This window comes from Humulus lupulus, chromosome X, assembly GCF_963169125.1.
Source record: "Humulus lupulus chromosome X, drHumLupu1.1, whole genome shotgun sequence".
Classification (NCBI taxonomy): domain Eukaryota; kingdom Viridiplantae; phylum Streptophyta; class Magnoliopsida; order Rosales; family Cannabaceae; genus Humulus; species Humulus lupulus.
This window is the reverse complement of record NC_084802.1, coordinates 82,023,564-82,049,382: the sequence shown is the minus strand read 5'-3', so window position 1 is coordinate 82,049,382 and position 25,819 is coordinate 82,023,564. Positions and strand designations below refer to the sequence as shown.

Sequence of the window (25,819 nt, the reverse complement as noted above, 5' to 3'; positions counted from 1 at the left end):
CTGCCTCAGTATTTTCAATGCTAGGTTTTTCCCCCACAACATGATCTCCACAAAAGCCTGCATGCATTTCTTGCAGAATGGTTTTAGCCTCCTCAAGCAGAACACACCGTAGGAGAGGTAATGAATGATCACGTTGGTATAATGTACCATTTACTATCACATACCTCGGAGCTTGATAGAGTACTTTTCTTGCATCCCTTTTTTCCTTAGGTAGCCTCCCCGTTGTGAGGTATTCCATTATGGGGGTCATCCAGGTTGGACTTGTATCGATCATCTCGACCTCTACAATTTTTTCTGTCATGATCGGACTCTCCAAGAACTCCACTTGCACTACAATCGAAGTCTCAGTTTCCTTGGTGGTGGCAAGCCTTGCCAAAGCGTCAGCATTAGAGTTCTGCTCGCAAGGTATCTATTCAACAGTATTGTACTCAAATTCAGCTAGCTCCCCCTTCACCTTAGCTAGGTAAGCCGCCATCTTTGTGCGTTGAGCTTGATACTCCCCAAACACCTAGTTAACCACGAGCTGAGAATTGCTATAACACTGGATGGCCATCACTTTGAGCTCCTTCGCCACTCTCAGTCCAACCAGTAAGGCCTCATATTCGGCTTCGTTGTTAGATGCTTCAAATCTGAATTTCAGAGCTGTATGGAATGGATGCCCTTCTGGGGAGATTAATATGATCTTACCTCCTGATTTGTTCTCATTCGATGATCCATCTACGAATATTATCCACAAATCTTACACCGGTTCCTTCAAAAGCTCCTCTTGAAATCCGGTGCATTCAGCCACAAAATTAGCAAGGGCCTGACTTTTAATTGAGGTCTGTGGTACATAAAATATATCGAACTAGCTGAGTTCAACTACCCATTTTAAAAGACATCCCGACGTTTCAGGTTTTTGCAATACCTGCCTTAAAGGTTGATCGGTCTTGACGTTGATTGAAAGGGACTGGAATATGACTAGAGCTTCCTGGAAGCCAATATCAGATAGAATGCCAGCTTTTCTATCAGTGGATATCGTGATTCAGTTATGAGAAGTATCTTGCTTATATAATACACCAGTTTTTGAGCACGGTCTTCTTCTCGAACTAACACGGCACTAACTACATTTTTTTTTACAACCAAATAAAGGAACAGAGGCTCTCCAGACATAGGCTTAGACAATACCGGGGGCTCAGCCAAGTGTGTTTTTAGGTCGAGGAATGCCTGCTCACACTCCTCAGTCCATTCAAACTTCTTGTTTCCCCTTAGCAAGTTGTAGAATGGCAAGCTCTTGTCAGTGGATTTCGAAATAAAATGATTCAAAGCTGCTACCCGACCAATTAGGCTTTGAACTTCTTTGCGCAACCTGGGCTAGGGCATTTCTAACAGTGATCTGATTTTATCAAGATTTGCCTCTATCCCCCTCGTATTGACTATGAACCCCATAAATTTTCCCGATGCTACTCCGAAGGTACACTTCTAGGGATTCAGCCTCATACCATACCTCCATAATATCTCAAAACATTCTTTCAGATTGGATACTTGGTTATCGACAGTCTTGGATTTGACAAGCATATCGTTGACATACACTTCCATATTCCTCCCGATCTGATCAACAAACATTTTGTTGACTAATCGTTGATAGGTAGCTCCGGCATTCTTCAGCCTGAAGGGCTTGACTTTATAATGATATACATTAGTTGGGGTCATAAAGCTAGTATGTTCTTAGTCTACAGGAATCATCGTGATTTAGTTATATCTAGAATACACATCCATAAAGGACATGATCTCGTGACCCACCGTGGCATCTACCAACTGATCAATACTTGGTAGTGGGAAGTAATCCTTGGGGCAAGCTGTGTTCAGGTCAGAGAAATCGATGCAAGTCCTCCATTTCTCATTTGGCTTTGGGACCAGCATGGGATTGGTAACCCAGATTGGGTATTTTGCGTCACGAATAAACCCGCACTTTAAAAGTCGAGCTACTTCTTCCTCCAGTGCTTCAGCTCGGACTGTTCCCAAACGCCTCTATTTTTGGGATTTTGCAGGCATGTTCTTGTCCAAGTTTAGATCATGCATGATTACACTCGGGCTTATTCCCACCATGTCTTCATGTGACCAGGCGAAAATGTCCAGATTCTCTTGTAAGAAATTGATCAGCTCCTTCTTTCTTTCATCATCAAGATTTTTTCCAATCCTAACAACTCTTGAAGCCTCTTTGGGATCTATACTTATTTCCTCGAGCTCTTCAATGGCCTGGAGCTATGACCTGTCCTTGCCCATTCTTGGTTCAGTGTCATCATGTGGGACGATGTCGCTATCCTTTGCTTCTTGAGGTTCTTCTGCCCCACAAGTGTCTTCCACTTCCTAGGACTCCTCACCTCCGTCACTTATGGCCATAGCTTGCTGCCTTGGTTGTGATTTTCCCTTCATAGAATGAAACTAGATTGAATGATGATGATGTTGATGAAGTCTAGCCTCTGTTCTCCTGTCCAAAATTCTATCTTCAGGAATAATCTTCCCAAAACCGAAAAAACTCCTTTTTTCTCATCCCAATCGCGTTTAAAAATAAGTTAATTAAAGTCTGCAACTGCAGGGCGCTATGGCGTCTAACATGTGGGGCAATTGTGGCATACTTATTTTCCCGAAGTCTCGTCATTCGCATGCGAAGTACTTCTGAGTCAATGAATGGCACCATTGTGCCTCATAAATGGCGCTATTGCGCAAGAAATATTATTTCTTGATTTTTCGTGTTTCTTGACACGATTGCTTCATGGTTTCGACACTTTGCTTAATTATGTACAGTGTACTCCAAATTCTCTATAAAATCATCATTTTAAGCTCGACACTGCACACTACAAAGAACACATCAAATTTATACAAAAACCTTAAGAAAAAACATGATAGTTCATAGTATTAATGATCACGAATGAGTGTACGTGCACTCATCACACCCCCAAACTTGAGTCCTCAAGCAATGACAAAATAAAACAAAAAAGAAAAAACTAAACTAATAAAAACATAAATTATTAGAATGTCCAAATTAAAAAAAATCATAGACCAAGGGCAATTTATCTCAACATACCAAACTCTTTTTCAATTATCCAACATGCACTTCAAACCAAAGAATTGGAATTTCAACCTATCAAACCCAAACTTCCAATATTGTATTACCATTAAAGTACGTATATATCAATTCTACAAATTCTATAAAACATATGGTTCATGTGCATAAAGACTTCCCATACCACAAAATATTCAAGATAACCATAGGCTTGCATAAACAATTCATCTCCACTAATGTAAATCTAAATCAGATAGATCAAAAGGACTTTATAGGCATATATTGTCAGGCTTAGGTAAATGGTGGATGGGAATGTCATTTAGGCTAATTTCACACTAGAAACTCACAAAATAACTAAACTCAATAATACACAACTTACATTCCAAATCATTTTTAACACTTCCATTCAATGCTTTTCTTTAGCACAAGTGAAGTTACAATCGTATAAGATTTAATCTCTTTTTATTTTTCTTTTGCTTTTCATCATGAATTTTTTCTTTCTATGAATATTTTTTTTCTTCTCTTTTTTTTTTCATAACAAGAAAATTTTTCAACATAACACAAATGGGTCATAACTTATTATACACAAAAAATTCTTTTTCCAAAATGATACTTTCATAACATTCCCCATCCCACTTACATCATATTTTCACTCATTACAAAACAACCTATGTTTATGGTGCAAAATATGATAAAGTAAATGTTAATCACAGTCAAGGTTTATAATCAAGGATAAATATGTATTAATTTAGCAAAGAAAAAAAGTTGGAATAATTAAACTCAAAGTAGGACAACAAAGGATAATGTATCAAGGTTAGCTTTTTGGCTCAAACGCTTCAACAAAAATTTCCTTAATCACCTCTACACAACGAAGATTTATAATTTCACCTCAACAAATCAATTACACAAGTTCTAGTTATCTCAATATCAACCAATTCAAACCAAGTCTTCATATACACACGAAATCATAATATGTATAGAACAAGTAGAACAACATATATACATATAACAATACCAAAAGTAAGCATAAAAGGATAAGCACACTTTCAACAAGTTATCCATACATACCGAATAATATCATAGAGTTTAGCATCAATTCATCATCGAAGCCCATATTTCATATGGTCAACATTAATAGTACAGCCATCCAATAATTTAAAATAACTAAACTAACCATAAAAACCAAAAGAACAAAAAATGAAAAACATAAAAATTTCCTTCCCCCACACAAATAAACAGTGTCCCCACTGTGCAATAAAATTAAAGGAGATAAAACAAACAAGAGCAGCTACGACTAAGGGTCCATAGCCATGTTACCGCCATTAGTAGCGGGTGGATCATCATCGTAACTAGCTGGAGGCTACTATGGTATCCTAAGCTCCTTAGGAAAATGGGGATAATCATTGTTACCCGGATGATGCGCAAAAGTGGCATAAAATTATGCCTGAAAGTTGTGCATAGTAAACTGTAGTGCATGTTGATCCTGATCGGAATGACGCAACTCCTCAATGTGTCACATCATCACCTGTTGATTCCTTTCATAAGATGCAAACCGCTGCTCAATGTCTCCAAAATGGGTGCTCAAGCCATCAGTAGCTCGTGATGAGGATGGTCTAGTAGAGTGAGATCGAGATGGTGGAGGTTGTGAAGAGGAAGATGGCTGTGTAATGGATGGCAATGATAAAAAATCAGATGGCCGCACAACAAAACCTAAACTAGTGGGTATAGGTTCACCTAGATAATTATCCTTCAAATGTAGGATCGTGTTGTGATCAAGGACCTTTGAATGCTCCCAATGCTCTTGATCTGACATAGGTACACCAGGTTTGGAGCATTAGCCAGCGATAAGACAAGCATGACCATGCCCACCAGTTTTAGACCCCCGAGCTATAGTACTAATGTTGGAATAAATCAGTTTCCCCACATTTATAATTTTACTTGAGTAGATACAATGAAGCAGATATAATCTATCAATGTTTACCCCCCCCCCCCCCCCCTTGTTGCAAAGAAGGCAACAAGTTATTGATCACAAATCTGTTCAAAATCTTACCCAAATAACTCAAACTAGTATTCCTGATATTCCTTGGGGTAACCATATCTACCCCATAGAATAACATGTACCGAGCTTAGTCATATCTTGAAGCCTTTCCTCATAATTCTTATCCCTAAGACCACGGTGGCAGTCATCATCTTCAAAGTTCGGAAGACCATAAAATTCATTAATCACCTCTGAAGAGAACTTGACTAACTTTCCTCTAACTAACATTGCATCGTCAGAATGGCAAAAATAGGCATTAGAATAAAACTCCCTCACAACGCTAGTATTAGCTCTCATAGACGATTCACATAAACGTTGCCAATGTCATTCCACAACCATGGCTAGCAAAGAACCATCCTCTGCACTTGGATGAAAATAAGATTCAACAATCAAACTCTTATTATTAGCAGTCCATTCATCAAACCTTGTTCTTATTGTGGTATTGATAAAGGTATGATTTATAGTGACTTATGATGACACAAAATTCTTCCTCTTTGGTCTTGGAGCCATAATAGCACTTTAGAAAAAGTTCCCAAGCAAACCCAATTAGTCACCCAAACTCCACCAACTATTGCAAAACTCCCACACCACACTTAATCAACACCAATAATCAATTTACAATGAACTCCAACTTAAAAAATCAAGAAAATCACCATAGAACTTCAATGTGGCATTTAATCAAACACTTGATGTGCAAAGTTAACCACTATCCAAATCACACTCAAAATCTCATCAAATTTCCCCCAAACTTAAAATCAAGTATAATCGTAGTATAATCAAGTCTCAAACAAGCACAATCCCAAAAAATTTCAAATTAAAATGATCAATTCTTCACTTCACATCAAAACCCTCAAAATCTTTAAACTTTGTAGAAAATCCTATGAAAATAGATGAAAATGATCAAGTACCTTCTAGAGTCTCCTCAAAGATGTTTTGAATGTCGTGAAGCGCGCTGGAAAAGAGAAGAAATCCGGCAAAGAGTGGCTGCCACTTGGATTGAAAGAGGATGAAAGGAAGTACTTTGATGAGTTTTTGGTGGTATGAATGTATATGGTTTTTGTGTGTTAAAACTAGAGGTTCTACTTGGCTGCTTTTCGACGTATTCATCTACCAGCTGTACCCCGAGACGTGTGACTAAGGTCATACTGATTTTTAGGGTACAACATTTTCCCCCCATGCACCTGCTCGTGCTTGATGTTGTCACTTTTTGACATGCACAGTAAGGGATTTTAGGGTTACCATGTAAAATTGTGCCTGCCTACTACTCGAGTAATAGACACGTGGCTATCTGTAATTTGCATTCGTTTGGGTTTCAAGGACTGTAACAACTGTCCTGTCAACTTTTTATCGTCGTATGGTTCATTTAATCTTGGCCTTTGGATCTCAAGTTGATCCAATCGGATGGCCCGAATTAATTCTCATAGTTTACGTATAAATAGAGTGATCAGATCTGAACTCTTACCACCTTTGCATTCAAAAAGTTTCCTTTCAAAAAAAAAAATTCCCTTTTTCTTCTCAAACCTCTCCCAAAAACCTTCATCGCCTTTTAGACTCACAGAAGCTTTCAAGGAGCTTCCTGTGGACGTATCGACATTTCCTTTGAACACACATACAATTTGTAAGTGTTTCCTCACCTGGTTTGAATCTTTCAGTTCTTTATTTTTTAGTGAGTTTTTTGTTTCAAAAAAACATTCTTTGTTAAATTTTTCTTAGGCTGTGTCTGATTTTGAATAGGGAATATGGTTCAATTTAGGCTAAATGAACAAGACTAGGCTTATTTAGAAATAAGGTATTCATAAAACTGGGCAATTTTTCTGGGTTTTACAAAGAAAATATTACTGGTAAATCGATTAGAATACCTTTTTGGATGTAGAAGTCGAAAGGGTTTTAGGTTTGGTTCTAGGTAGCATAAAGGTCACAATTCCTTAAGCGGTTTTGCTTTAAATCTCTTTCAAAAGAAAAGTAGTGGGTCTGACAAGTCTGACACAAGAATCCTGAAGTATCAAAGAATTTCACGAAATCAAAGCGCATGGCCTAGGACTAGGTGTGGAACCACGCGTTGAGGCTAGAACACACCTTAGAACGTGTAAATTTGAAATCCCAAAAGTAAACCACTTAAACCCTTGGGTTTTCGTACCTTTACATCCGTAGCGAGAAATTGTCTTAGGTCACCACTAATGGGCCGCTTTGTCATCAGGCGAGCTAAATCATGGCCCCTCCAAAGAAAAATGTAACGACCCAAAATTGCTAATAGGGCTTAGGGCCTTGATTAGTGTGCTGGGAGGGCATAATTGGTATATGAATGTTTAAATGGTTAAATTCATGATTATGTGGCCTGCATCAGTCCTTGGCAAAGGGTACTTATTCTTGATGGTCAACTTGTTCAATTCTCTGTAGTCTATACACATCCTCAATGTCCCGTCCTTCTTCTTAACAAATAACACTGGAGCGCCCCATGGAGAGTAGCTAGGTCTAATGAATCCCAAATCCAGAAGCTCCTGCAACTGTATCTTTAGTTCCTTCAACTTTGCTGGTGCCATTCTATATGGTGTCCTTGATACTGGCTCTGGCCCCGGTGCTAACTCAATCTCAAACTGAATCTCCCTGCGCGGCGGCAACCCTGGTAGATCCTTAGGAAATATGTCCAAAAACTCACACACCATTCTGGTCTCTCCCGACCCTGCTGGCATAACCCTAGTGGTATCCACTACACTAGCCAGAAAACCTATGCATCCCCCCTGCAACAAGTCTCTGGCTCTCAACGCTGACATCATGGGTACGCAGGGTCCACATACCGCACCCACAAAGACAAAATGATTCTCGCCCTCAAGCTCAAAAGTCACCATCTTCTTCCTGCAGTCAATAGTAGCCCCATATCTGACCAACCAGTCGATCCCCAGAATCATGTCAAAATCCTCCATGTCTAACTCAATCAAATCCACCAAAAGTTCCCTACTATCAACCATCACTGGCAGTGCCCTAATCCATCTCTTAGAAATTACCAGTTCCCCTGTAGGCAATAAAGTCCCAAACCCCACAGTCCGATATTCACTAGGTCTACACAACCTATCAATCACTTTACTATAAACAAAGGAATGTGTAGCACCAGAATCAATCAATACAGTAAAAGGAGAGCCAGTGCTAGAAAGCTGACCTGTCACTACCGAGGGACTAGCCTCGGCCTTTGCCTGCATCAAAGTGAATACTCGAGCTGGAGTCAAGCTATCCACTTTCCCTGCTTCACCTCTCTTCACTGTTGGGCAGTCCTTCCTAAGATGCCCCACTGTTCTGCACACAAAACAAGCTTTGGCCCGACATTCGCCCAGGTGATGCCTTCTACACCTCGGGCACTCTGGATAGGTCTACCATGCCTCACCACCACCCTGACAGCCACCCTGACCACCCCAACCCCTCCTGTCAGGGCCAGCAAAAGTGAAAGTGTCAGGAGTATTTCTCTTGAAGTCACTGGGGCCTCCGCCCCTGCCTATCCCTGAATAAGGAGGCACCACTCTGCGGCCCTCGCGCCTCATTGCACTTTCCCTCCAAATCTTGTTCTCTGCTTCCTCAGCGGTAAGAGCCTTCTCAATGGCCTGGGCATAAGTTGTTCCTCTAGGTACCGTTGTAATCCTAACATCCCGAGCTATCATAGCATTAAGACCCCTGATAACTCTATCTTGCCTAGCAGCATCAGTAGGCACAAGATCTGGTGCAAACTTCGCAAGCCTGTCAAATTTTAGAGCATACTCTGTAACAGTCATATTGCCCTGCACCAAACCCACAAACTCATTAACTTTTGCTGCCCTCACGGCAACATTGTAGTATTTCTGGCTAAACAAGTCTCTGAAGCCTTCCCAACTCAAAGCGGTCACATCCCTGGTCTGCGATGCCACTTCCCACTAGATGCGGGCATCCTCTCTCAACATATTTGTGGTACAGGCCACCCTGTCATGCCCCTCTACTCTCATGAAATCCAGAATAGTTGTGATCATAGTTAGCCATTGCTCAGCCTTCAATGGATCAGGTCCCCCTTCAAAGATTGGAGGTTGCTGCTTCCTAAATCACTCATAAAATGGCTCCCACCTGTTCCCAACCTCCCCAGACTGTACAACTGGTACCACTGCAGATGGTATGATAGGAGCAGCACTCCCTGATGTAGCCTGCTGTCGCAGTAGACGAATCTGTTCATCCTGGCTCTGTAACCGAGCCTGCATATCTGCCATGAGTTACTGCCAGTTCTCAGGGACTGGCGGAGGAATCTGGCCCTGGTCATCACCCCCGGTCCCAGACCTAGTGCCGGCTAGTCGCGTAGATTTTCTTGGACGCATAACTATCCAAGTCAATCTGCAATCAACGACTTGACAGTCAGACCATGATGACAGGGCAAAAGCTTCTCCAAAATCCATCAAAGGAACATAACCAATCACAAACATTCAAAATATAGGCATTCATCCACTTGCACTGGCTGTTGATAAGCATGCCCCAACATTACCACAACACAGCTAAGATAAAAGCATTCACCAATACACAATATTCAGTTAATCATTCAAATATTCATTTACATGCACTGCGATGCTGATAAGCATGCCTTAATATTTTCATACAGCAGTCAAGGGCCAGGCCCTATCAATATCTCATGCTTCCTATTAATCCAATAAATAACAACATTCATAACTCATTTCAAGCATATAAGCACATATACATATTACCAAACCCTAAATCGAGCTTGTCTCTAGCAGCGAATGTACATGTCCAGTCGGTCTTCAAGAACCCTTAAGCCTAGGACGCTCTGATACCAAGCTGTAACACCCTAGATAGCCAAGACCGCTACACTGTGTACTTATAAAGGTGCAGGACTTGCTGATAAAGTCATTTAATTAAAAACGTGCCGCTAACCATGAATGTGCTAGGATTAAAAAGGGTTTTGGTCTTAAAGGATACACTTTATATAATTAAACAGTTTTACACATGGGATCCCAAAAAGAAACAGTGTTTAAAAGTTGGTTTATAGAATCTCCAAAATACAGACAACCATCAACCATTCTAAGGCAAAACAGACATTTCTGGTTCCCCCGTTCCTGCCTTCCCCTCAACCGTGGCGGCTGAGCAGCTGGTCATGTACATTCAGCTCGCAGAGCTCTCCTAGTCAAGGCTAATCGAGTTTTCCCTTGCCTTTACCTACACCACGTAGCACCTGTGAGACAAGGCCCAGCAAGAAAACATAATATGCATCACAAACAACAATAACAGATGAATAATCCTTTAAACATGATCAAACACTCAATACTCATATTAACCACATAGCACGTATTCAGAGTCAAAGACATAACTAATCATTAATAACAATCAATTTACATGATAATCAGGGCCGACAACTTAGGCCGCACCCTCTGTTTACCCCACTGACTCTGGTCCGCTTAAATCGAGCTGAGTTCATAATAAGCTGTCCTCGGCTACCAGTGGTCGAGTCGCGCCCTGTCCGCTAGTTTAACCTTGGCACTCTTAGGCCGTTGGTTTACTGTTTACATGGAATAACACCATCCTTTCAAAGCATACATTTTAGGGAACCCTTAGTCCCATTACAATTACACAACCGGGTGCAATTTTGTTACCTTTAATTTCTACGTTCATTGACTACGAGCGACGTCCCTCGAGCACGATCCGTTTCCCAAGTCTTAGCTTTAACACCTAGTCACAACCAAGGTAATGGATTCCATCAATATTGAAATAAAAGTTTCTGGGTACAATGCTAGCTTCTAGGACATCAAATTCTATCAAACATGGTGGTGAAATCGATACCGAGCACCCTAGGTTAGATTCCAGCGCTTAAAATCCCCAAAAGATCAAGAATGCACCCAAGGGCTGTGGCCCTTGAAACCTAGCCACGGCCCATCCCTAAAACAGAACCCAACCCCCTCAATAGGTAGACATGCACCGCGGCCCTGCTCTGTGGCGCCGCGACGCTCCCCTTTGGCCAAGCCTCCTTGGCTTCCTTGCTTCGTAGGGCCGCAGCGCTCTAGAACAGAGTCGCAGCCCTACCCTTTGTGCCCAGAAAATCCACCATTTCTAGCATCCTAACCTTATTCAAAACTACCCCAAAGCACCCTAACTCAAAACTCATTAATCACAAAACTTTTAACATGATTCTAACAACATAATCCAATATAAATCCAGCTTAAAAACCTACTAAAATTCCATTTTGATTCCTGAAACCCAGCAACTCAAAACACCAAAAACCAGTCATGCAAACTCAAATTTTAACCTCTAAATTACGAATTGAAGCTTACCTTCTTTCCTGAACCACTTCCTTGACAACTTCTGAACTAAAACCCAAGCTCTCAGCTTCAATTCAACCCTTAAACATCAAAACCATAACCACCTTAATATTCAACCAAAAACTCAGAGTTCTAACACCCAAAAGCAAAACTCAATTCTTACCTTGATCCTGGTTGAGTGTCCCTTAATCAGAACTAGGCTAATCCTTCATAAATTCAGCTCAAACACAGAATTATCAGTTTAGTTCTCCTTAGGTTTTTATAGTTCCTTAAGAGAGAAAAGAGTGAGAAGAGGAGAAGAGAGAATATGGGCCAGTTTGGGTCTTTTGTTCTACTACTTTCTGATTACTTAGTCTAATCTTAGCTAATTAGATCAATCCCGAGGCTCGGGGTACCGGAAGTGTCCCCAAGGGCAAAACGGTAAAATTCCCCAATATTCCCGCCTAAACCTCCTAACCTCAAATATATCTCCATATATTTATTTCCATAACCCGATAGTCTAAATAACCACCTGATACCTAAAATACCCCTGACTTGCCCAAAATCAAATATTAAGCCCCGTTGTGACTTTTCCCGCTATCTAGCTCCCTAGGATTGCCTCAAGTCGCACACTGCAAATCTACCCACATAATAATGTGGTTCTCACAGATATAACATTTAACCACATTTACATTCATATAATCATACAAGCATGCTTATCACATAATCATGCATTAAATCAATAAACTCAAACATAAACCAACTATGCCTTCCCGACGCACTAATCAAGGCCCTTAAGCCATATGAGTGATTTTGGGTCGTTACATATTAAATATTGAATAAGTAATTGGTAATTAGTTAGACATGACAGAGTTAATTGGTAGATAATAGGAACATTTGAGGAATTAGCACGAACTGGGGGAAATGACTATTTTACCCTTAGAGACAACTTGAGGGCTGACAAAATTCGAAGGGCAAAAAGGCCTTTTTGATTAGAAATTAAAAATATACTTAGGGGAAGTAGGAAGAAATTCTAGGAAGCATCTCACCCTTTCTCCCTCCCACTCACGTGTCTCTCTCCCTCTCTTTGAACCTTGAACGAAGGAAGAATGCATAGAGGAACTTGAGCTTAGGATTTGAAGAAAGTAAAGGAAAAGGACTTAGGCTAGGCTGAAGGGAAAAGCTAAGGGAGCAAGCTGGGATTTGAAGCTGATCTTGGATGGGTTAAACTGACGAATTAAGTTAAAGAAGGGCAGAAGATTGCTGGAGAACTCAAACTGTTATTGAGGTAAAATCCTAGATCTTCATCTTTGAGTTTTTGGTTGGATTTAGATAGAATTATAGGTGCTTGGTTAGTTCTAAAATGGGGTATTGATTTTAGTATAATTTATAGGAATTTTATGACTAAAATATGTGATTAAGGTGTTAAACTCGTAGTTGAATTTTGGGTCTGATTGGGAGATTTATTAGGTTTGGGTTTTGAGGAAATTAGCTGGGAAAAGTGAGAAGAATACCCATAATTTTTGGGTTCGAAGGGGGCGTGCCATGACCCAGCTCAGGGGTGTCACAGCGCGTGTGCCCATCAGGCCCTGGGTGTGCTCTCTATTTATGGGTGGGCCGTGACCTTGGGGAACAAGTCGCGGCTTGCCTCCCCTTTAGGCTTGGGGGTATAGCCTCTGACTTAGGGGCATGTCACGACCCTTGGGGCCAGGTCGCGGAACGCCTAGGGATTTTTGTCTTAGGGTGGTTTTTAGAATTGGTAAGGCTCGCCCGGTTTAGTAAAAATTGAGGTCCCGGAGGCTAGTTTTTATCTCCTAGGTAATTATTTGGATTAAAAGTTGATGATTACCCTTTGGCCATTGTGACTAAGTTTACTGCCAAGGCTTAGGACTGAGGATCGGGCTCGGAACCATTCTGTATCCTTCGCTCAGAATTCAAGGTAAGAAAACTGCACCCTTGAATGGTTTTAACGGGACTGAGATTCCCAATACTTGAACATGTGCACTGTATGGCTAAATGATTGATTTGGCATATGAGAATGAACGACCTAAGAGAGTCAGGGCTAATAATTTGCGCATAGGAAACAACTCATCCATTGTTTGCTAGGGTCAGCTAGATAAACACTTGACTCAGCCTAAGCAAGCTAGAGTCAGTGGAGTAAACAGAGGGCACGGCCTAAGGGCGCCGATCCCAAATATTGCATATTTATTGATATAAATTGCTGAACGTATATGTTTACTGATATTAGTTTGATTTCTATGACTTGTTGAATATCTAAATGATTGTCCTATGATTGATTGGATGCTACTGTCGCTCTTTTACTGGAATTGTTGCATATAGTCAATTGTCTGTTGAATCTGGTAAATTATATATGCTGTCTTCATTCTATTGCTTAGTTGTGCATGTTGTTTTATGTTTTCTTGCTGGGCTTTGGCTCACGGGTGCTACATGGTGCAGGCAAGGGAGTTGATTGTTGGACCAGCCATGAATTGGAGAGCTTCAGGGGCGGTGTGTATATATGCGGCCTGCTTGATTGCCATGATTGGGGTAGCTTAGGAGGAACTAGGGTTCAACCCTAGTTCCACTTTAAACCTCAGCCGTGACGGACGAGGAGCTGCATATGTACACGTCATCACCTAAGCCCTCCAACTCAAGGATGGTCTAGCTTCCTCTTGCCTTTACCTGCACCACATAGCACCCGTGAGCCGAAGCCCAGCAAGAAAACATAACACTATACATAAGCATTATCAAATGATTATCATTATAATCACACGGAGCATAAAGCTTCCAAACCAATGAGTGAACATCATATGATTCAAGAGGGAGAGTGGCTGCTAGGTAAGCCACTAGCCTCCAAGTGCTTATTTCATTCATCGACCCTCGAGGTCGGTCTAGCATTAATGCTCCTTGAGTCATTCAATGCTGATGGTCGATTAGATCTAATCTCCGTTGGCTTGCGTGAACCACGCTAAGACCGTTCTGACTAATGAGTCAGCGCTATGTGACCAGTGTCCAGTATCACTGCCGAACCTGACACATAAGTCACAGCTTCATAGCTGATACCAACACCTTTGCCATTTCTGACTGATGAGCCAGTGCAACGTGGCCAGTGCCCAGTACCACTGCCGAACCTGACTCATAAGTCACAGCTTCACAGCTGATACCAACACCTTTGCCAATTCTGACTGATGAGTCAGTGCAATGTGACCAGTGCCCAGTACCACTGCCGAACCTGACTAATGAGTCATAGCTTCACAGTTGATACTAGCCCCTTTGCCAAATTTGACTAATTAGTCAGTACCATGCATAAGTAAGCAATGCTATCAATATGTATCATATGCCAGTTATCCAAGAATAGGGCATTCAGCATGCTTACTAAACAATTGCCAGCATAGTCATGATCATGCACAAACTCAGAGACTCAAGCTCTGGCCAATCTCATATTCATCACTCATGGCATGCCCTAATCATATGTTTCTCGTGCATCACATGCATCACACTTAATCATCCAGCATGCCTCAATAATAATCATATGCAAATGGGAAAGCTTGCCAAGCATTCATTATGCCATCAATGTTTACATTTAAACATCCAACATGCAGCAATCATAGCCATGCATGTCATACTCAATAGCCAACCAACATGCATCATAATAGCCATGCATGTCATGCTCAATAATCAACCAACATGCATCCATAATAGCCATGCATGTCACATACACACAAGGTGTAGTTTTCTTACCTCAGATTCGAGCTAGAACCTATATAAGAACGACCCTTGAGAACGATCAATCTTTAAGCCCTTAGCGGTCACCTAATCATAACCAAATATGGAACACCATCAATAACATGATAATCAAAGGTTAATGAGTTTATGAACTCAGTTCAGAATGGTAAGACAATGACAGAGTATGTCAATAAACTTGATGGGTTGGTCAATTCACTTGGGATTTGATACAAGCAGATCTAGCCTGGAAATAATGATTTGTTTAAGGATTAAACTATGGGATGACCCAGAGCATCAGGATCGCTCCAGTGCATGAGATTTGTGTCTGTGTTCAGGCAGCAGAGAGGGCCTTGCTATTAAGGACATAAGAGATGAGATATGGAGTGTGAATGTCATAGGGCAAGAAACACAGGTAATGGTATTCCCATTTGCGGGATCAAGTAAGGGCATATGCTCAGTAACTAGAAAAGAAGAACCTCTGATAGTTTTACTACTCCTGGTTTTGATAGGAAGAGTTAGAGTAACCGCCAGGGCGGCGATGAGGCCGGTAAGTTATTTAGTATGCACCAAATGCGGGAGACGTCGTCTGTGTAGATGTCAAGTGAAGGCATGTTTTCTACATGAAACAGTTCAATAATTTGGGGTGCTTTACCCGAGATTGGAGCAGGGAGGATTGGTCTGCCCTATTACAGTCAAAGCTTGGGGCTAGTCCCTTGGAGGTGACCGGTTGACTTGTTAGTCCTCATTTTTTATTATATAATGAGTTAGAAGAATTCAGTGCTGCGTGTCTCCTAGAAAATATTCAGATATGAAGTACATGTCTCAAGGTTGTTATACGGTGGGGCTTGAGATATTAGTGTTTGTTGGGGGAGAGTTAGTAACTTTTCAAAGAAGAATTGGAACACAAGTGGTAAAATTTTTATAGTAAAAGTGATTGAGATAATCATATGAGAGCCTTGATATGAGCCTGAGTGAGAGCTAATTTGTTAGATAAGGGACAATCATGGATTACAAAAGATATCATTTGAAGTGTATTAGTTGAACTATATGGAAACTGGGTTGGCCAATAGGGTTTCAAATGGACACGCAAGGAGTTGTTGGATACGCTATAGGCTTTGGGTATGGATAGACTCGGTATCAGGGACATCATGAAGAATGATATTAGCTTAGTGGAAATAATTAATAATTCAGTTGAAGAAGTATTTGACTTAAGGATGGCTTAGACAAAGTATTGTATTATGGGACTTATGGACATCGCCTGTTATGGATGAAGAGTTTTATTGCCCAGTTGCAAGATAGGACAATGTTCTCAGGAATTGATCTTCAATCTAGTTATTACCACCTGAGGATCAAGGAAAGAGACATTTTAGGAATTATTACTTGTACCAAGTGGGATGTGATGGATTATCAATGAGGTTCTTAACTGACCAATGCTTCAACAACACAGGTAAGTTTGACAAGCAAAGAATACAGGAACGACATGGATGGGCCACATCCAGATTAGTTAGAATTGTGTTGGTCTATTCCCAATTGGAAGCAGAATGTGAATGACTACTGTATTGATAATACTAAAACTGATGAGGCTAGTTTCAGATAAGGCTTCGAAAGATGTAAGCTATAATTTCTCCAAAGACAATCAAGGTCACGCTATAGGAAGTGGTGGAACCGTGTACAAAGGAATTCAATCAGATGTCACAAAGAAATTACTGAAGATCGCCAGAGGTATGAGAAGTATAGTGAGACCAATGGACACGTCGTCTACTACTTAAAGTATCTTTGAAGACAGCTACACCCGAGATTGGGAGGACAGATAATGTCAAGGGTTAGGGTTAAAAATTTTGGTCAAAGGAAACATTGACTTTTCATTTAAAAGTTTAATACATACATGGGATCCCAAAAGGTTACAAACAAGTGTTTGAAAAGGAATATACAATCAAAAGTTACAACTAGCCGGCCTAAGCGGAAAAATAAGGGACACAACCCTAGTTCCTCTGAGATATCCTCATCCATGGTGGATGAGCAGCCGCATATGTACACGCCGCCACCGAAGCTCTCCAACTCATGGCTGGTCTAGCTTTCCTTTTCCCTTATCTGCACCACATAGCACCCGTGAGCCAAGGCTCAGCAAGAAAACATAAACACGTGCATGAATAGTAAATACATAACCCAAATACATTTCTAGCATGTCCAACAGTAATAACCTACTATTGCATGCATAAAATTACAAATAAATGATCATTGGATCATTCTGACACTATTTATTACAAATAAATGATTAGCAAGTCTGACACTATTTAAAGTACACAGTGTAATGGCCCTGGATTAGAAGGACGTTACATGGTCCTTGACTGCTATGCGAATATGAAAAGATGTGCTTATCAACACTACTATTGCTTATGAATAGTAGGAATGGGCTTATTAGCACTATGGGTTAGCATGAATATGAAAAGACATGCTTATTAGCATGATTGTTGTATGTGAAAGCTACTGAAATGCTTATTAGCATTGTTATTGCATTTGTATGCTTATTTGTTTGGTTTTGGGACCGTGGGGTGGTGTTGAGTACCGTTATCATTGCCTGATGAGCCGAGACGTTGATTGGAGATATACTTGGAGAGTTATGCTTTGAAGGCAAATAGATTGACTAGCCGAGACTAAGATTCATTCTAGAGATAATGACTAGGGTCAGAACCCTCCCCAGCCCCTGAGAATTGGTAGCAGACGTTTGCTGAAATGCAAGCCAAACTACAAGGACAAGAGGATGGGATCCGCTTGTTGAAATAGCAGATTCTGCCAGGGAACGCTACACCAGTTGTGCCACTTGTCGTGGTATCAATTTTACATCAACAGCCAGGGACTGAGAATAGGTGGGAGCTTCTATATGAGCAGTTCAGAAATAAAAACCTTCCTACTTTTGAGGGAGGGTTAGACCCATTGCGAGCACAGTACTGGATGAGTATGACCACCTCTATTCTGGATTTCATGAGGGTCTTAGGCAACGAAAAAGTGGCATGTGCCACGTATATGTTTCGGGAGGATGCCCTATCTGGTGGGAGGTGGTATCCCAGACTCGAAATGTGACTACACTAAGCTGGGAAGAGTTTAGAGATCTGTTTAATGAGAAATATTACAACGATGCAGTCGGAGCTGCAAAAGCATATGAGTTTACCAATCTGGACTAGGGGGCGATGAAAGTAACAGAGTATACTCTAATTTCTGATAGGTTGGCCAAGTTTGCTTCTCACTTGGTGCCAACTGATGTGACAAGGAAGGAACGGTTTGTTTGAGGGCTAAATGATATGATAGCCTGATATGTCAGGATTACCTCCCTCTGTACCTGGAGTTATGACTTATGCTCAGGTAGTGAAGAAGGCCCTTACTGCTGGGGGCACAGAGAACAATATTTGGCATGAGAGCGCCACCAGGCAAGATACTAGGAGGGTGGTACCTCCATTTGTAGGTTCTGGCAGGGCGGAGGCCCTAATGACCAAAAAAGGAAAATCGCGGACACTTTTACAGTTTCAGACCTAGACAGTAGGGCTCAAGGCATTAAAGCTAGCTTCCAAGGCAGCAATGAAACTTGGAGGACTTATCCGGAGTGTGCCAGATGCAGGAGACGTCATCTGGGATAATTTCAAGCGAAGGCATGCTTTTTATGTGGAGTGGTTGGGCATCTCAGGAATGATTGCCTGAGATCAAAGAATGAGGAACCAAAAAAGGCAGACAACTTGACTCCGGCTTGAGTTTTCACCTTGACGCAGTCAAAGGCTGAGGCTAGCCCCTCGCTAGTGACAGGTCAAATTTGTAGTGTTGGTTCTCCTTACACTGTGTTGATTGATTCTTGTGCTACACATTCTCTTGTATCTAGCAGAGTGATAAATAGATTGTGTAGACCATGTGATTATTGTGATATGGGGATTGGGACATTATTACCCACTGAGGAGTTGGTAGTCTCTAGAAGATGCATTCCTTACCATTAGAGGTGGATAGTAGAGAGCTATCAGTGGATTTGATTGAGTTAGCCATGGAGGATTTTGATATGATCTTGGTTATGGACTGGTTAGCCAAGTATGGGGCAACCATAGATTGTAAAAGAAGGATGGTGACATTTGAGCCTGAGGGTGAGGACCCATTTGTATTTGTGTGTACTGTGAACAGGCCCTGCATTCCTATGATATCAACATTGAGAGCTAGAGAACTATTGTGGGGTGGTTGCATAGGATTCCTAGATAGTGTAGTGGATACCACTAGGGATATACCGGTTGGACCTGAAGAGACTAGATTGGTTCGTGAGTTTCTGGATGTATTCCCAGAGGATTTACCAAGGTTTTCGCCGCTTTGTGAGATTAATTTGTTATTGAATTGGAACCAAGGATGGAACCAATGTCTAGGGCACCGTATAGAATGGCCCCAGCAGAATTGAAAGAATTGAAGGCACAGTTGCAAGAGCGACATGATTTTGGGTTTATCAGGCCTAGTTTCTCACCATGGGGTGAACCTGTCTTGTTTGTGAAGAAGAATGATGGGTCTTTGAAGATGTATATTGATTATAGAAAGATGAATAAGTTGACTATCAGGAACATGTATCCACTACGGAGGATCGATGATTTATTTGAACAGCTACTGGGTAGGACAATGTTCTCAAAGATTGATCTTTGATCTGGTTATCACCAGTTGAGGATCAAAGATGAGGATTCCCGAAAACAGCTTTTCGCACGAGGTGTGGGAATTATGAGTTTTTAGTCATGTCATTGGGTTGACTAATGCCCTGGCAACTTTTATGGATCTGATGAACAAAGTGTTCAAGGATTATTTGGATAGATTCATGATTGTTTTCATCGATGACATTCTGGTTATTCTCATTTAGAAGCAGAGCATGAGCAACATCTCCGGCTGGTACTACAAAGACTGAGGGAGCACAAATTATACGCAAATGTCAAGAAGTGTGAGTTCTGGTTACCTCAAGTGACATTCCTTGGTCACATTGTTAGTAAAGACGCGATTAAGGTGGATCCGGCCAAGGTTGATGCAGTCAGGGATTGGATAAGGCCAAGTAGTGCTTCAGAGATCAGGAGTTTCCTTGGAATTGCAGGGTATTATTATCTCTTTCTGGAAGGGTTCTCAAGGATTGCTACACCACTGATAGAGTTGACACGTAAGAACCTGAAGTTTGTATGGTCAGATAGAAGTGAGAACATCTTCCAGGATTTGAAGCGACGATTGGTCACTGCTTCAGTTCTGAGTCTTCCTTCAGATCAGAAGAATTTTGTGGTCTATTGTGATGCATCAAAACAAAGATTAGGATGTGTTCTTATGCAGGCTGGAAAGGCGATTTCCTATGCATCATGATAGCTAAAGGAATATGAACACCGATACCCAACTCATGATTTGGAGTTGGCAGCGGTGGTATTCGCACTGAAGATGTGGTGACACTATTTATATGGAGAAAAGTGTGAGAATTACACCGACCACAAGAGTTTGAATTACTTCTTTACTCAGAAGGATCTGAATATGAGACAGAGTCGTTGGCTAGAGGTTGTAAAGCCTTAACTGTGGAATCCTCTATCATCTAGGGAATGCAATGTGGTAGCATATGCTTTGAGTTGGAGAAGTCCGGGACAGTTATTCAGTTTGAGCAGATATCAAAAGAGTTGGCAGGGGATATAACTAAAGCAGGGATAGAGTGGTGGTGGGCTAGTTATCCAACATCACCTTATAGTCTACTCTTGAAGAGACGATAAAGGAAGGTCAAATGAGTGATCCCCAATTGATGAAGCACGGAGGGGACATCCTAGCTGGAGTGGTTGTTGTGAGATTTTATGTACTACACAAGTATACACAATCATAAGCAAGTAATAAAATTGTAAGTAGAGTATCGTTCCCATGAGGACTGTTACTAATTACCAAGAATTAATCTTTATTTCTAATTGATTTGTCAAATAATGAATATGGAATTTACTAAAGTAAAAGAAATAAAAAATTAATAGAACAATAGAGAACTCAATAATAAATATATTAATTCAATGGCACTACACCTTATGCGTCGTGGCGCGTATTTGCGAACTTGCTATAACCCTTAATTTTTTGTGTTTTCCCTTCACTTCATCATTTTCTCTCTACACATTCCGAACTTCTTACCTACAATACACCATCGTTTCAGGCCAACCCATCAAATATCTCCATAAAACTTCTAATAATCTTCCTATAACCTTTATTCAAACACTTTTCCACCATTACTTTAGATTAAATCACCTACAAATTTCATTCTTGTCATTCATAAACCCTAATTTTCAAATTTGGGGGAGATTATGCAATCTGTGGAAAGCTTGAGGAACTCAAAATATCTTTCATCAATTTTTCATTGTGGGTAAATATTTGTCTCTTAATCTCTGAATATTTTGGTGGTTTTGGCAGTATATTCTTGTGAATTGGGTGCTTAAGAGCTTTATTGTCTAGTTGGGTGTGGAATGTTGATTTGAGAAGTTTATTTGTGAGATTTTTGATGTTTTGTTGATTTTGGAAAGTGAACAAAAACAAGGGAAGGTGCTGTCAAAATTTTTGTAGAATTTAAGTGTTAAGAGAAGAATGGGGCTGAAAAGAGGTAGTGGCGGTGCTTCATCCTCAAGGGGGCCGACCTCTTATGATAGATCAAGACTCATCAGTAAAGAGGCTCAAGAGCGCTATGAGTGTTTAAGTAGAAGGAGTTTGATTCTCAAATGCGGAATGGATTATCAAAATGAGTCATATGATGATGTGAATTATGAGACCATTAGAGTTATTTTGCAAGATAGAGGTTGGCAATCATTGGTTGATGGTAGGCAAATATAAAAACCAAAATGCTTCTTTGGTTCATGAGTTTTATGCCAATTGGCAGAAGCAAGAGAATAATCAATGTTTTGTGAGGGGGAAGAAGGTGTCGGGTGCAGCTGCTTTTAATGATCTTTATGACCTTCTGAATTATACGAAGGAGAAAAATGATTTTACAGCATTTTTACACACAGAGATTGATTATGTATAGTTTGCGGAGTATATCGATTGTCCTAGAGTAGAGTTACTTAAACTCAAGATGAGCCTAAGCATATGTATAGAACTCAATTGAACCGAATGGCACGTACGTTGATGTATTTTGTAAGTGCTCGGTTGATTTCGTTCACACATTTTTCTGACATTGCTATGGACTGATTACTTATGGTTTATGCGATTATGAAAGGGGTGAAGATTGATGTGGGGAAACAAATCAGAAACAGTATTGAGTTTATGGCTCGCCTTACAAATACTGGAGGATTGGGACATGGTTTGTTTATAGTGGATTTATGTGAGACTTATGGGGTGCCCACGTATAATATTGATGTTCAGGGTAAGGTGCAAGGCAACATTACTAGGGGTGCGGTGTTTAATTATGCTCCACCTGTTGCTGTTTTTGATCTTGAGGAACAAAGACTGTGTCGTCGTCAATGTGTTGAGGCTGTTCAACCAGAGGAACAAGAGGATGCAGAGGAAAATGTCGTTGCTCCTATGGATGAGGATCCAATTTTGGCAACTGGTGGACCGATTAATCCTCATGTTCAATATACACATGCTCAGTTGAATTATATTATTCAGGAGAACAACCATATGCAACAATATTTGATGGCTAGGAATGCATATGAGCATACACATGTCGATCAATTGAATGCTTTGGTTAATCACTGGAATCAGAATGAAGCACCATATCCTTATTTTCAGTGTCCTCCGGAGTTTCATCCTTACCAGCAGCCACCGCCCCCTCCACCATACTGATGTGGTGGTTGGGTAAGTTTTCTTTACCTTGTATCTTTTTAACACATTGGGGGCAATGTGTTAATTATGTTTGGGGAAGGGATTAATTCATTTTAATTTTTTTTGTTTTAGTTTTATTTGTTTTGTTTTAGTTGATTTTAGTGTTTATAATTATGAATCAAGTTGTTTTGAAGCCGATGATACTTACCATGTGATGTGAGTGATTTTTTTGACAAACTATATGAATCTGTGTGTTTGGTGAAATTAATTTAGTGATTAGCTTTGATCTGGATTTTAATTGTCATGAAAGTCTTAATTAATAAATTTCTTACAATCCTTTAATATATGCATGTTGATTGAGCTGAAATTAGAATGATACATGCTTAGGAAGATGATTTAGGCAATTATTTGGAACGATTGAGCCTTTCAAGCCAACCTTAATATATTAAATCTCTAGTTACCCAAATTTTGAGCTTAATGTGAATCTTTTTTGTTGATTGCCACTTATTTTGAGCCTAATTGTAACGTTGTTATTTACCTTTCCCTTTGATGTAAACCATGAGCATATGAAAAGTGGTTGGGGGATGGTTTGTAATTGGGTTTCTACTTAGAAATTTGTGTCAGTAATAGAAGAAAAATTGAGAGAGAAAGAAAGAAAAAAATATGGAAAATGAACTACACTCCAATTGAAAAATATAAAGAAATAAGGTTGGGGAGTATAGTATCATTAGGAAAAAAATGAAATGAAAAAAAAAATCAGTTTATGAATTTCTCTCTCAAAGTAAGAAAATTTGGGAAATTTGGGATTGTTTTTGGGGTTTGCAAGTTGATACAAGATTGGTTTGTTTGGTTGTGTTCTTATGGTATACTATAGCCTACCTTTATTGTATCCATTCAATTATAAACAATGAAAGTCATATTGATTTTTGAGTATGTGTTATCATATTAGGGGAGAATGATGAATTTTGCAAGCATATGAAATACTTGGTTTTTATGGAATGAATTGGAATATTTGACATGCATATGATATTGTGACTGTTTGTTATTTATTGGTTAAGGCTGATTTGTGTAGAAAAGATTAAAGTTGATTATTGAATTGATTTTACTGAAATTCTGGATGAAATGTAGTTGAAAATTCTGAGCTTGTATTGCGTGGTTTTCATGAGGTGGAGGCATGTTAGCTAAACTTGATTCATGTCTATGATTAGTTTATTTTAGAAAGTGTCAATAGGTTTTACTTGAGGATGAGTAAAAGATAAGTTTTGGAGAGTTTGATAGAGTAGTTTTTATAGTATGTTAAAGGGTTATTTTATGGAATTTTTGATTTTTTTTAGTTACTTTTGTGTGGTATGACGTTTTGTTGCCTGTGTTTGATAATATTTCATATTTATGGAAAGTAATTGAAAAATGACCACATTTAGAGTCAAAAAGATGGAATTTGTTGAAAAAACATTTGAACCGCGGTGCTTGGACTTAGAGCCACGGCGCCGTTATTAGACAGAGAGGCAGAATCGTAAGAAATATTAGAGTCCCAGTGCTACCTTTAGAGTCACGGCGCTTTTGGCTGGGGAATTTGAGCCGTGGAACAGACATATTAGAGTCACGGTGCTTGAGCAGTCAGAGACGAGGTGCATTCCAATTTTTGGACACGGGTCGCAGCGCCTCTTTTATACTCTGATTTGCTACTGCTCCATCTATCACATCCACCAAATAACAACTATCACTCGCCCTCGGATAGGTCATGGCCTTGAATACATTGAATACTACTTCATCACCTTGCACTGTAAACCTTAATTCTCCTTTTTTCACATATATTAAAGCTTGCTCGGTTGCTAAAAATAGTCTCCCCAAAATAATTAGGACATTCTCATCCTCCTCCATATCAAGAGCAATAAAATCCACCGGAAAAATAAACATATCTACTTTTACCAGCACATCTTCTATAATACCTCTTGGGTGTTTGACTGATCTATCTGCCAGCTGTAATGTGACGGTCGTGGGCCTCGCTTCTCCAAATCCAAGTCTACGAAATACTGACAATGACATCAAATTTATACTTGCCCCCATATCACACAATGCATGCTTGCATTCAAACTCCCCAATGGTGCATGGTATAGTAAAACTACCAGGATCTCTTAACTTTTGCGGGAGCTTTCTTTGCAAGATAACACTACACTCTTCAGTCAATGCTACGGTTTCATAATCTCCCATCTTCATTTTGTTAGATAGGATCTCCTTCATGAACTTTACATATCTAGGCATCTGTTCCAGTGCTTCAGCAAAAGGTATGTTAATGTGTAGCTTCTTGAACACCTCTAAAAACTTCGCAAACTGTTTATCTAAATTTTTCTTACAGAGTCTCTGTGGATACGGAATCTTTATATGATGCTCAATGCTCACTGGCAGCAGCACTTCTTTCTCTGCTATGCCCTTAGTAACCTTCTCTTCGCTAGAATCATTCTTCGACAAGCCTTGGTCCTTTTTCTACTAACTTATCTCCTTTGAGTAATTTCTCTTAAGCCCATCAACTGTGATCAAAAACTTGTTGTAAGATTTTATGTACTACGCAAGTATACGCAATGGTAAGAAAATAATAAAATAGTAAGTAGAGTATCGTTCCAACGAGGACTGTTACTAATTACCAAGAATCAATCTTTATTTCTAATTGATTTGTCAAATAATGACTATAGAATTTACTTAAATAAAAGAAATAAACAATTAATAGAACAATAGAGAACTCAATAATAAATATATCAATTGAATGGATAAAGATATAGAGTTATTAACTTCATCAACTATCCACCTATGCCTCTCTAATGTGAATTTAAGAATTCATATCTCTATTCTCATGCGGATTACAATTGTAAATTATATTCTTTCTAGGACTTATAACTCTCTACAATAAGAAAATATCTTACATCTCTGTGGTAAATTAACATATAGCAAGCATTAAACACATAATCCCTAAGCTATATAAATTATACGGGTACTCTTGTCAAA

At 40.0% G+C, this 25,819-nt stretch overlaps 1 protein-coding gene across 1 annotated transcript; it reads right to left on the bottom strand.

Moving 5' to 3' along the window:
* Positions 1–24,436: 24,436 nt before the first annotated feature.
* Positions 24,437–25,081, bottom strand: LOC133805990 (uncharacterized). The gene has a single exon (XM_062244130.1). The coding sequence runs from the start codon at positions 25,079–25,081 to the stop codon at positions 24,437–24,439; it is 645 nt and encodes a 214-aa protein (XP_062100114.1).
* Positions 25,082–25,819: the final 738 nt, after the last annotated feature.

Coding starts and splice junctions, on each gene's coding strand:
- LOC133805990 (XM_062244130.1), bottom strand. CDS start 25,081: ATGCCTAGATATGTAAAGTTCATGAAGGAGATCCTATCTAACAAAATG.